Source organism: Macrobrachium nipponense, chromosome 4 (genome assembly GCF_015104395.2).
Source record: "Macrobrachium nipponense isolate FS-2020 chromosome 4, ASM1510439v2, whole genome shotgun sequence".
NCBI lineage: Eukaryota > Metazoa > Arthropoda > Malacostraca > Decapoda > Palaemonidae > Macrobrachium > Macrobrachium nipponense.
Window position 1 is genome coordinate 138,875,332 of NC_061100.1, and position 12,925 is coordinate 138,888,256.

At 39.0% G+C, this 12,925-nt stretch overlaps 1 protein-coding gene across 2 annotated transcripts in view; it reads left to right on the plus strand.

Moving 5' to 3' along the window:
• The window catches only part of LOC135211225 (CCR4-NOT transcription complex subunit 6-like), a 322,253-nt gene that overhangs the window by 131,205 nt on the left and 178,123 nt on the right, over nt 1-12,925 (plus strand). Inside the window, exon 1 of one of the 2 annotated variants that reach the window (XM_064244482.1) lies at nt 7,969-10,964. The exons of the other annotated variant lie outside the window; for it this stretch is intronic. Within the exon in view, the coding sequence (XP_064100552.1) occupies nt 9,260-10,964 (1,705 nt within the window). The 5' untranslated portion in view covers nt 7,969-9,259. Of the gene's footprint in view, nt 1-7,968; nt 10,965-12,925 lie in introns of those variants that run through there. 2 annotated transcript variants of the gene reach the window in all.

A 12,925-nucleotide genomic window follows, 5' to 3' on the forward strand; every position in this document is an offset into this window, starting at 1 on the left:
GAGAAAGAATTAGTAGCAAAGTGTTGCAGGGTGTTGCATGCTGAACTCTGAGAAAATGCCTACAAGAAGTCCTGCTGTTAGTGAATTTAAGGCCATCGAAGGCTGGTTTGAAAAATTCAGAAAGCAAACAGGCATGCATGATGTGCCTACTGCAGTAATTAAGGACATGTTTGCAAAGCGTAGTGATGTAAATAATTCTGTGAAGAATTCATCCCAACAAAGATGTAATCAGTGTCTCCAACATCTTAAACGACAATGCTGTGTTTAACTTTAGGCAAATTTTAAAGAAACTCCAGAAACAAATGTTTGGACAGTTTTGTTGTGCAACAGTTGTCCAGTGACTCAAGCTAATCTTAGTGCCAGTAAAAAATTAAGAGAAGTAACCCCAGATAGGACCCTGATACCTGCTGAAGTCCTTCTGGAGGGAGATTCACCCCTTCCAAGCAATAACGTCTCCCCCTCCCTCTCCCCTCTTCTGTCTTCCATACACTAACAAGTGTCTTCCTTAAAGATAAGAGTATCTTTATGGAAGATACTTGTTGCATATGGAAGACAGAAGAGAGGTGAGGTTATTGCTTAGAAGGGGGGAATCTCCCTCCAGAAGGAATTCAGGGATCAAGGACCTAAATTCCTTCTAAAGGGAGATTTCTCCCTTCCTTATCTTTATGGAAGACACTTGTTAGCATATGGAAGACAGAAGAGGGGAGAGGGAGGAGGAGAGATTGTTGCTTGGAAGGGGGAAATCTCCCTCCAGAAGGACTTCAGGTATCAAGGACCTATCTGGGGTTACTTCTCCATTTTTTACTGGCACTAGGATCAGCTTGAGAGTCACTGGACAACTGTTGCATAACAAAACTGTCCAGACATTTGTTTCTGAAGTTTCTTTAAAATTTGCCTTAAGTTAAACACGGCATTGTCATTAAAGATGTTGAGGAGACAGATTAAGTCTTTGTTGGGATGAATTCTTCACAGAATTTTTTACATCACTCATTTTGCAAACGTCCTTAATTACTTAAATGTTCATTTAATCATTTCAGTAGTCGTCTACATTTATTTCTCATTGTTTTCTGTATGTAAAACTGTGTTTATTCCCTATAAAATGTATTTTTAAAATATTTTTGGGTGTCTGGAACGCATTAACTGTATTTACATTATTCCTTGTGGAAATTATTATCTCGCATTTCGTGGGACATTCTGGAATGGATTATGTACGAAAACCAAGGTTCCACTGTACATACTATGTAAAGGATTTTTCCGAGTTGAGATTGGGATTGCCCAGTACGTGATAGTGGATTACAGAAATGGTATGCATTTTCTTTAACTGAACCCACAGTGTTTCCCAGCGAGAGAGACTTAAGTGATCCTTTCCAAGCTGTGGAAGGCTTAGGGAACTAATGAATATGTGAATTTGTATGGGCACCTTTATGGTAAATTTTAGTTTGGAAACTTTATTTTTGTCGTAAATACAGTTCCTTTTAAAGCCATGAAGAATGGCAGATGAATGATCTGTGATGAATCTTATCTATTGTTAAAGATAGTTTATATCTGTGTCAGCCTATGCCCTGTCATTGCCTTAAAATATGATTGGCAAGTAGGCCAGTCATTGCCTCAAAATAGTATAAGAAATTGATGTGTAGGCCTAATCTCTCAATGATATTAACGTTTGACATTCAGGATTATGACTAATTCATACCCTAACATCAGAACTGGGTGCATAAGACTATGCTTCATTTGAATTAATGTAGTCTTATATCAGATTGCTTATGTAGGCCAACACCAACCTAAAGGAAAAAAAGCAAGATGCTTATGTATTTAGGCTGTGATTATGAAAAAAAGATGTACAGACAAAATTATCCAAGATTTTCATAATGATATTTATGGTGTAATATATCTTTTATTAGAGATATTAAGTGCATACTTCACAACTCGGAACTCAAATCTGTGGAGTCATGATTCATACACGGAACTCAACATTACCAAATGGTGCCAAATTTGTACTGGTAATCATTTGGACTGTAAACTATTGTGACTTCATTCCCCTTTGAGAGCTAGCCAATCACTTGCGTGCAGTGGGCAGGGCTTAGCTGCAAAGCTAGGTAGACTGCTATAGAGTTCATTTAAAAGTTGCCAGTAAACCAGTCAAAGATGAGATGACTAGAATAAATGTACATTATATTGAGACCTGGTAAATGTTTGATAGGACCAGAATATGTAGTGGGAAGAAGTATTTAGTAATACCAGAAGGAAAAATGGATGCTCTGCTGAGTGAAACTTAAAGAAATTAATTAGTTTAGAGTGATTTTAAAATTTGGATAAATTGCTGGAGAAAGGTCTAGTAAGATTTCTGGGTTTTGTCTTCAGTTTGATTTTATGGCAGAGAAATCAACAGTAGGAGAGCAAATAACATGCAAATGTAGATCATACTTCATAGTTGCAGATCCTACTTCATATTTGGCAGAAGACTAAGGCAAGTAATTAGTTAGGCATGCAAGAGCAGCAGGTGCCTGGAATAGCATAGGGATCAAATTATAACACAAGATATAGAGCAAAGATGTAAGCAGGGCTATAAGAAGGATTCTGAGGAAAACGTTGGTGTCTATCAGTAATCACTACTGGTACTTTTGCTCTTTATTACAATATAGCAGCAGACCTTGAGGCATCTATAAGCTTATAGTGACTGGAGAAGCAAAAGAGTAATTTTGGGAAGTGGCAATATGGATGCTATGTGGATGGTGTGGCAAGTAAACTTGGTACTGCACATTGAACGTAACATGTCACAAGGCACTCATGATTGCAAAATATAAATGTAATAAAAGCTTTGCGATGTTAAAAAGTAGAATTTTAAGAATAGTAAATGAGGAAGTACAACAAGTTGGGGTAGGAGAGCAGATATTGAAAGTTACAGAACATTTTTGTTGCCATGGAACAGAACGTTTAAGTATAACAATGAAAGGACAAGAAAAAATGTAGCAACACCCTTGAAGTGAAGAGAGATTCCTAGATCTCTATTAATTGACATTAATACATTGATAACAGAGCAAGAATGCATGGTATATGTGCAAAGCTTTTACCGCTTTGTACAGCAAAGATTGGGATTTTTATAAAGTGTAGATTTTGGAAAGATGTGACTATAAAATTCTGATATTAATGTCTGTTGGGCAGTGGAAAGCTAACATTACAGATGTGGAAAATGCTGAGATGAAATTTGTAGTTAATGGGACATGGAATGAGATCTCAAATAAATGTTAAGTAATAAGGGGTGAACATAATCAGAAAAACGATAGCAATGGAATTATCAGGGGAAAGACATGTAGGAAGGCCTAGAAGATTAAGGAAAATGGCACTGATGGAGAATAAGTTAAATGTTTAAAAATCGTAAGAATCGCTATTACACAGGCACACTATCTTGAAAACCAAACATATACACATGACCAATTCCCAAGATACACTAAGGAAGGACTAGGGAGAACCAAGCAGTGGCTGCTGGTGACTCCCTGAAGACCAATGGGCAGCCCCCAAACTCCCCATCCCTAACTCTCAGGGATGGTGAAATCTGTTATGCCGTGAGTGGGGCTTTAATTCGGACTGCCACATGAAGGAAGATCAGGCAATGCCAACTTGGTTTCCACTAGCATTCAGACAGTGGCACACAAGGCCAAAGATATTTGAGAGAACTAGTTTCACATCCAAACACAAAAGGGGAAAATGAGACATAAAGATATTAATGCTGTGCCCAAATTGAAATACTACTGTGATTTTATATATAAATTTTCTCCTAGGAATTTTTTAAATCTTGGGAATATTGTCTAATTTTCAATAAATTATTGATAACAAATCTGCATACTTGGTTTTTATGTAGAATCCTTAACAATGTTAATGATAAAATTTTTTTGATTGGTTAAATTTTTCGTGGAAACTGAGGGTTGAAAAGATAATGGTTTGGCATTGGTGGGGTTATGGTTAATGGAAAACTCGTAGGCATATCTTGATCTAGTGACATTTGCCACAGGTTTCACTTTGATATCTTAATACTAGGGATAAATCCTTCAACATGACGACATCCATTGCAGTTTATTAACATTACCATTTTTCTATGCTTGCTTGTAGTATGAGAGAGAGAGAGAGAGAGAGAGAGAGAGAGAGAGAGAGAGAGAGAGAGAGAGAGAGAGAGAGAGAGAGAGAGAGAGAGAGAATATTGAATGTTAAACGTTTATTTACAAGTGTAAAGATACTTTAGAAAAAAATTTGAAAATTAAAGGTAGGGTTTTTCACATATTTTTTAATATTTGAAACTAGTATTTACAGAAATATTTAGAGAATAGAAATAAATATTTTCAGTACATAGGGAGAATTATTAGTCATGAATTAAAATATTTAGTAAATATACACTGTAGCCACTTTTCTAAGTCAAGCTTAACAAAAATTTCCAAAATTGGTCTTTGTTGGTAGTCGAGGAGGAAGTTAGACCATAACTTTTGATTAGTTTTGCCATTGCTTTCTTGGCAATCTGCAAGTTACTATACTAATATAGCCAAAACTCTAAATTTTAAGTTTTGTTTTTCATTGATACTTGATCAAGACTCTAGTACAGGAAATTGAACAGCAGTAGTAACCATATTAAACAGAAATGATTACAGATCACTGCTAGTGCTTGTTGGTATTCGTAAGGCTTTTCTTGAAAATTTTAAATTATTGGTACTGAAGAGAGAACAAACAGGAAGCGAACAAATGACTGAAATCCTCTTACTAAAGGTTGTAATATTTTTTTTCTCTCCAGGCTCAGTCATGACCCAGAATCTCTTGAGTTCATTATTAATATCAGAGAAGTAATATTGTTTCCTGTATAAGGAGCAGTGCGCCTTGTCTTTTGGTGTAGGCAAAAGTGTCCAACATAATTTCATACCTGTAATGTGAACAGTTGAAAATAGCATGCAATGTTTGGTCTGTTGTTGTAAGAGAAGTAAGCACAAATGAGTAGGTACTGTGATACATAATGTAATTTAATCGGAAGTTTGTTCAGTAAATGACATCAGTTGCTATGCTTAGCAGATCCGTCTTCCCGCCGGGATGTTTTTAGTCTGTGAAATTAAGAAAGGAAGTGCTTGATTGTTAATGAGGGAAAAGGATGTAAGAGATAATGGAGTGAGTAGTATATGAGGTTGGGGGTGTGTTCCAACTGCAGTTTTTGGAGCATAACTTTGTTTTATTCAAGTTGTGGAAGTTCGTGCATTTTTTTAGTTATAACATTAAACAGTAGTAGTGTTTTTGATATGTGTAATATCTACTTTCGTGAATACATTCCATCAACACAAAAATTGGGTCAATTAGTTGTAACGTCAATTTTTGGGAATGTTAATTTAGATAGCCAATTTAACTACTTCTGTCAATAAAATTTGCTTACCATATAGAAACTGAGGTGCAAAACCAGTTCTGCCTTTTTTTCTCATTGTTTTACCTCTAGTGATGATGACGCCTGTCTTAATTTGGGGCATATTTTCCTTTGCACATTTTCATGTTCTCGTATTCTGGCAGTTTCGTCAGCGCGACAGAATTCAGTTTGTGTTGTTAAACCTTTTGATTGTAGACTTTTGCAAAAGTTGAGCTAATTAATGTAATTCAGGAATTGTGGCCCAGTCATGTTTCTATGCCGATACATTTCTTGTTCAGAATAATACCAAGATGCCCTAGCCAATCCATGCCACGAGGAAATTGAAATAGTAGGCGTGCCCATCTTGTAATGTAGGTAAACGAATCTAAATATTTATGTAGAGAATCCACGGCCGGTCGAGTTCTTAGCCTTGTTTGTGAGTGAGTCTCTCTCTCTCTCTCTCTCTCTCTCTCTCAATGGTGAAATAACTCATTTTTCTTATTCATTACACACCGAAGCGATTGTTATCCGATTGCAGGGTTGTGATAAGAGCAACCTTTTCCATCCTTACATCCACCCATGTAATTCTTTGATGACTGGACTTGCAATTGTTTGAGGTATTCAGTTTTTTGTGCATAGTTTTTACAAATAATTTTTTCCGTAAATTTTACTGATTTATGGACACCTTCATAAGTTTGCCAGCGGATTTGAAACTATTTACGCATACTCTTTGTTTCCCTCATTAATGTTTTGCAGCAGAGTTGCTTAAAATTATTTTTAAAATTATACTTTCGCTTACTTACACTCATAAATAATTGAAAAAGTTAAAGAAAATAAAAAAAGTAAAAGTCCTATTGTTGTAGGTGGGTTGTTCCAGAATCCTTCGCTACACCTCGCACAAGAGTATCATTCAATGTTAGATATTTGACATAACCTGTTTCTGCAACTAGTAGTTTGTGACGAAGTTGGAGATGTTCGGGAATTAAGACTATACCATGAAAGTAGGATGACATTTGCCAGAGAAAATGGCGTTCATATTTTGCATGTGAAATAGCTTTTGTTGAGTGTAGCCAAGGCGGGTTTGATTGATACCTTGTCGCGGGCTCGGTACGTTCTTTAAACTTATATTTTTCCATTTTTCGACGAGTCTCTCATTAGTTTTTTTGATGTGCGTCCATTGTTAATGGAAAACGAAGTGTTTTTCCCACCAGCAGTTTGCCTTCAGTATTCACGTCATTTCCAAGAGGGTAATCACTTATCCTAAACTTCTATCCTATTGAGGTACTTAGATGTTTTCTTAAACAGTTGATGCGCGATGTATTGAGAATGAGAAAAGAGATATACGTATATATATATAAATAAAGGTTTTTATGCCACGAAGGAAAAAATGAAAAAGCGAGATAGCCATGTACTTCCTGTTCAGTAAAGGGTCCGAACAGGACCGAAAGTACTCGGCTATCACGCTTTTTCAGTTTTTCCTTTGTGGCAAAAAAAACCTTTATTGTACATAGCATCATGTTTTATATACTTCGTGATCAAGCTATTCATATATATATATATATATATATATATATATATTATATTATCTATATATATATATAGTATATATATTGCAAAAGTTTCAGTATTTAAATCCAGAGAAAGAATTGTACATCGCATAGGTTTCACAATTATTATAGGGTACCTACCATGTGTTTTTTTTTTTTTTTGGGGGGGGGGGGGGGGCGCTTGGGGAAATGATCAAAATAATGGGCGGTTTTCTTATTATGTTAGCAAGCAGCGTGTGAAGTGATTTGCATGATTAAGAAGCGTTACGTCATGGAAGCATTGTATTTGCTTGTAAATGCGTGTCAGATGAAGTTTTCGGTTAGGTCCGAGGAAGGATGTCGGTTACGCCCTTTTGCGTCACGATTTGGAGCAGTTGCGCAGTTGTTGTTGTCATTGTCTTTGTTCGTAACGATCTCCTTAGACTTTTGCTGTGGCTTTATTGCGGTTTTACGCAAGTTCCGATTTTAAAGAAATATGTTTTCATTTAGTAATTTAAATTTGTTTTGTCTTATGTTTGTTTATGGGACGAATGTTGGGTTAGATTATACTTATAGAATTAAGTATAATGATAGTGAATAGAGAGCAAAACCATGTTTTATACAACCTGGTTCATTACCATATAAAACGGAATGACAGTCATACATGTCCGGGATCCATTCCTAATCAGACACTAATTCCCGATAGCAAAAACCATTTGAAGACAAAATCCGTTGGCGATGTTAATATTGATTGTGGTGATTCACACACCTATCCATATGTTGATCGTACACACCCATCCATATGTGTACATTATGTAAAGGAGATAAAGCTTCGTTAACAGTCCGCATTTGATGAGTGTCGTCTTTAGTATCGCGGCTTAAATGGTCAACGATAAGAAGTGACAAGAGGTGGTGGTCGGGTTCACCAGGTTGTGAGAGAGGAAGTGTGTGTGTGTGTGTTTGTGCGTGAACGCCACAGGGCCACCACGAGGAGAGAGAGAGAGAGAGAGAGAGAGAGAGAGAGAGAGAGAGAGAGAGAGAGAGAGAGACGGGGCCAGACGAGCAACGAGCAGCGAATGCGGTAATCAGTGTGTCAGTGGCAGTTGAAAGGGAAGGGTGTCTCCGTCGGATCGACATGGAGTTCCGACACGTGATGTGACGATGGCCGATGAGGGAAGTCGGTCGGACCGAAAAGCCTCATGGGGAACGAGTGCCTTTCAGTGTGCCATTATCTTTTCCGGTGTAAGGAAGTGAAATACCAGGACAGAAGAAGCGATGTCAGAGGTGTTATGTGGTGAAAGTGGATTAAGAGGGAATGTGCAAATTACTTGTGTTTTGTGTTTTCTTCGTTTTGCGATGCTAGACATCGGGAGTGAAGTTGTTGCTGTGCTTCTCTTTGGCCTGACTTGATTGTTTTGAATCTGTATCGACCGACTCGCTGGAAAATCAGAGTTTAGTGCCGAGTATATCGGATCTTCCTTAAAGTTTTCTCCAACCATGATTACATTACACTACCGACTGTGATAAGTATAGGATCTCAAGAGAAACGTTGATTACTTTTGCACGGGAGTTATGAAGCGATTAAGTAGCATCTCTTTTATGAAGTGATTAAGAAGCATATCTTTTATAATCTGCGATATAAGTCAAATAATAGTCTTTTCGGTCATATGGAAAGGTCTTTGGCTGCAGAGAAGAGAATGTCGTTCAGTAACAGAAAGTAGGAGAGATTTGAGAGAAGCGAAAGCAACAGGTCGGGAACAGCGAGTAAACAAAAACAAGAAAATGACCGAAGAGAAAGTTGGCACCGTCGCCGAATCATAATCTGCCAAGAAGGAGAGAAAGACATTTTTTGTCACTCGAAGCAAATCAAAGCTATCAAGACAAACTTTTGACCCAAGTCAATTTAGGTTCGGTTCATTAACTTAGATACATTTGTTGACCATTGTTGTGGGGACAACACCGCTGTGGAACTGACCCTTCCAACTTACACTCAGGATTAATATTGTTATGAATATAAGTATTGATTAATCATTATTGTTTATTTTTGAGTAACCATCTCAGGATCTGTCTCTTGGAAGTGTTTTGTTGTCTCCCCAGTTTTTAGGGGAAGATTCTTGCCTACACACAGAATCTCTTCTCCATCCATTGCCAGTTCTCGTAAGAGCTGCCTTTCTACTCTAAAGATTTTCTACATTATTCCTGTCGTTGCTGTTACCATTATTGCCTCCATTGTTGCTGTTTGTACTGAAATAGAAATGTCTCGGCGATTTTAGAAACACATCTGGTCATATTTCTCTTTTAGAATTCACCGTAATTCCGACGTCTTTCTTATTCATTTTGTTGTCCATTTGTTATTGTTATCAGTATGCATGACGTGGAAAGATACCGGGGTCCATGCCTCATTGTGGCCAAACCAGGTAATAGTGGTGGTGTCAGTCCCCCTCACGGAGGCGGAGGAGGAGGAGGACAAGGACAAGGAGGGGGAAGAGCTCGTCGACATCCAAGCCAGGATGGGACACCACACTGTCGTCCTGCAGGAGGAGGTAAAACAGCATCAGGTGGTTCACAGCGGCATTCGACGTCCGGTGGTACAATGCATCATGCCCACGGTGGGGCAGGAGGAGGTCCTTCCGGCAGAGGGGACAGTGCATATGGTCTGGAGGGTAGTGGAGGAGGGTCACCTCTCACTGGCATGCCCCTGTTTTCCTTCATGCATCAACGTCGGTCGTCAGGAAGGTCCATCGCTCGACCTCAGAATCACTACAGCCATCAGAGGCCACACCACCACTTACAGCATTCGTCTTCCAGTGCCCATCATAATCAGCATAGTGGTCATTCACATCATCCTCAGCAACAACACCCGTCAAAGAGCCAACCTGACGGCTGTGGAGTTGATGGGGAAGAGATGGACGATGTCGAGCTGCTTCCCTTGGCACAGTTGGCACTCCACACGCATGGCCATCCTCTTATCCTCACAGGAACGAGAGGAGCAGCGGGTGGCAATGGGTCTTCCATGAGAGGAAGCAGTGCACCTCCACCTCCAACCAGACACATCCAGAACAACCACAGTAGTCATATGAATAGTAACAGTCATAGTCATAAAGGCAATCATGGTCATAACAATAACCAACACGCTCAAACGGCGTCAAGTGATTATCACCACCATAATCATCACCACCAGACCACCCCAACCCATCAGACAACGGCAGCCCCCGCTGCTGCTGCCAGTGACAGTGTGTCTGTGACCTCGGATGAAGGCAGCATAGGTCATGCCGATAACTGCCTGCCTAGGATTATCAAACCTCGAAAACGTCGTAAGAAAGACCGCAAGCCGACGGCAGCAGGCTCTCCACCACCTTTGCAAGGTGGAGCTGGGGATGTTGGCCAAGATACCATGGGTACCATAGTGACTTTGAAACCTTATATGCCCATGTGTTATAACTACAATGATCCTAAACGTGAAACTGTAAGATTCCACGAGGACAGTAAGAAAAGTAGTGACCTGGGTCTTGTGCCTTTAAGTGGTGGTGGTGTTGGGTGCGCTTGTGACCATTGTGTTGCTGGACAGATGTTTCCAACTCCCCCTCCGTCACCTGCATCCTCGGCTTCTTCGTCGTCGTCGTCATCTACTGTCATATCATCATCTTGTTCTTCCTCTTCAGAGGATGAACCACTGTATGGCATTGTGAGTGGGGGAGTAGGGTCCTCCAACAGAGAGGCTTGTGGGTACATAGGGGGAGATGGGGATTTTTTGGGGGCACAAGGAGACTGTGGCAAACAGCTTGTCAGATCGCTCAGTGAACCTCAGGCACGGCCGAGGCTTCACATCTCTTCGTCGATCAGCCAATCCTTTGCTGGGCACAGGGATTTAGATATACGTATTGTACGAAGCACTGCCAGGGATGTGCCCCCTATGCGGACGAGGCACTGGTCTGTGCCTGCAGTTGCAAGGCACCGTCCAAATCAGCTGCACCATTACCTGAATCAAGGGGATCCGTTCAGTGGATCTTCATTTCCTTCGTCACCACCCTCCATGTTGGACAGATATTTTATGTATCAGAATCTTGAAGGTATGTTTTTTGCAGTTCAATTTCAGAAGTCTGTAGTTTTACTAAGAAATACCTATTTTTCATTAGCTTTATATGAAAAAGTCCGTAGTTTTACACATTTGCTTGCATTTATTTATTTATTTATATTAGTAAATGTTAAATATTTAAAAAGGCGAGGTTATGATGGGAAAGTGAAATTTAAATTGTTTGATCTACAGATGAATCTGTAAATAGGTATATACATATATATGGGTTTTTCAACTTTCAGCAATAAACCATTTGCCTTAAAAGGAAACACTGCCATTGCCTTTATTTAGTAACTGCTAAATTAGGGGCAAATAATTTTGCATAAAATCTCTAAAATATTAACTCCTCATCGGTTCATTAACCCCCCTACCACACTGCATCACGGGCCTCTGGTTCCCACTCTTTAGCCATTCCATTACATTACGTTCCCAGCGTTCTCTCTCCATCTCCCTAACCTCGACAGTTGTGAATTAGTAGGTGCAAAGTTCCCTAGCCTGCCAGCTTCCAGTCTCTTCACATGATTAAACCATCTCAGCACTGTATGACATCTCTCGTAATTCTCATTAGCTTTTCAGGCCCTTGTGTGCAACCTATATTTATTACTGCTCTCAAATTACTTGCATAACATTCCTAATAAGCACTTGCTCCGTACATTCACTTGGTGTAACCCTCATGGTACGTCCCTTTTGAATCCTTTTGTCATCTGTCATATTTTTCCCATAAAAAAAGTAAACTATACACATTCTCGCTGTCACAAATGACCCATTCCATTGTCCTTTTTCTTATCAGCGATATCCTGACTGTTGAGCTGCTTCACTTTCAACAACACATGTATAGTAACATCTGATTAGTAATCATATCAGCTCACATGTACTTTTCCAGTCTTCAGCCTTCTAGTTTTTTTTCAGTCCCCTTCTAGAGATATTGATTAATAATCCACATTTTGATTATTGAGAGTTCTGTCTTCTACATTCAACAGCCCTGCACAGTACTCACTCAGTGGACACATATTAAATTCGCTTTTGCAACATCTCTTCATTGACACCTTTTGCTCTTAGATCAACAGTTTCGTTTTGGGACTGTATTTAATTCCCAGAAGCGCAAGTATGTATTCTACTTACATACATACTCGGATTTACCCCTGTATTTCCCATCTGCCATACTTTTTCCATTTCCTGTTTCCACAGTTATCTTATCCTTTTGTATGCCGCCACATAATCACCTCTGTTGTTGTCTGTATTCATTGTCTTTCGGGACTAGAGGCTTTCAATGAAAATTGCACCAGAAGTCTTGGGATCAATGTGGATATTACAGTTCCTAGAAATGGTTTAGTCCTATTTATATTTTGACTTTTAAAAACTATAAGTGATTAATTTTACTCCACCACATTGAGAATGGCTGTATATCGGCTTTGGTAGAAATGTCAGAATTTGGCAGATTTGTCAACATATGAGTCGAAGTAAATGTTAGTGCGAGTGGGATTTAAGTACTTAATTCAGTTTCTGACCAACATGGGTTAGAATGTCATTTGAGAAAGTCATTTTCTCTATTAATTTCCTTTTTGATTGAAACACTTTCGATATAAAGTATATGTAGAGTATTAGGAAGTTATAAAATCATTGTAACTACTTATAATACATAGAAAGGGGTATGTCACCCAATAGACTCTACATTTCATCTTATAAAGAAAAAAAAACTCCTATCGCCATCAGTGGTGAGGATTGCTGTATATCAGATCCAGTAAGAAACGTCTGAGAATTTCACGGACATACGGAACTATGAGTTGAAGTACCTACTATCTTTCCTGTCTTAGTGCTAGGGCGGAACTCTCACTCAGCTCGCTCTCTTATCACCAGTGTGGTGCCTGGTCCCAAATAAAGGAGAATATCTTATATCATTACCTTTTGAGTGGTTTGGCATTCGTATGAAAGCATTTGCAGAGAACTGGATAATAT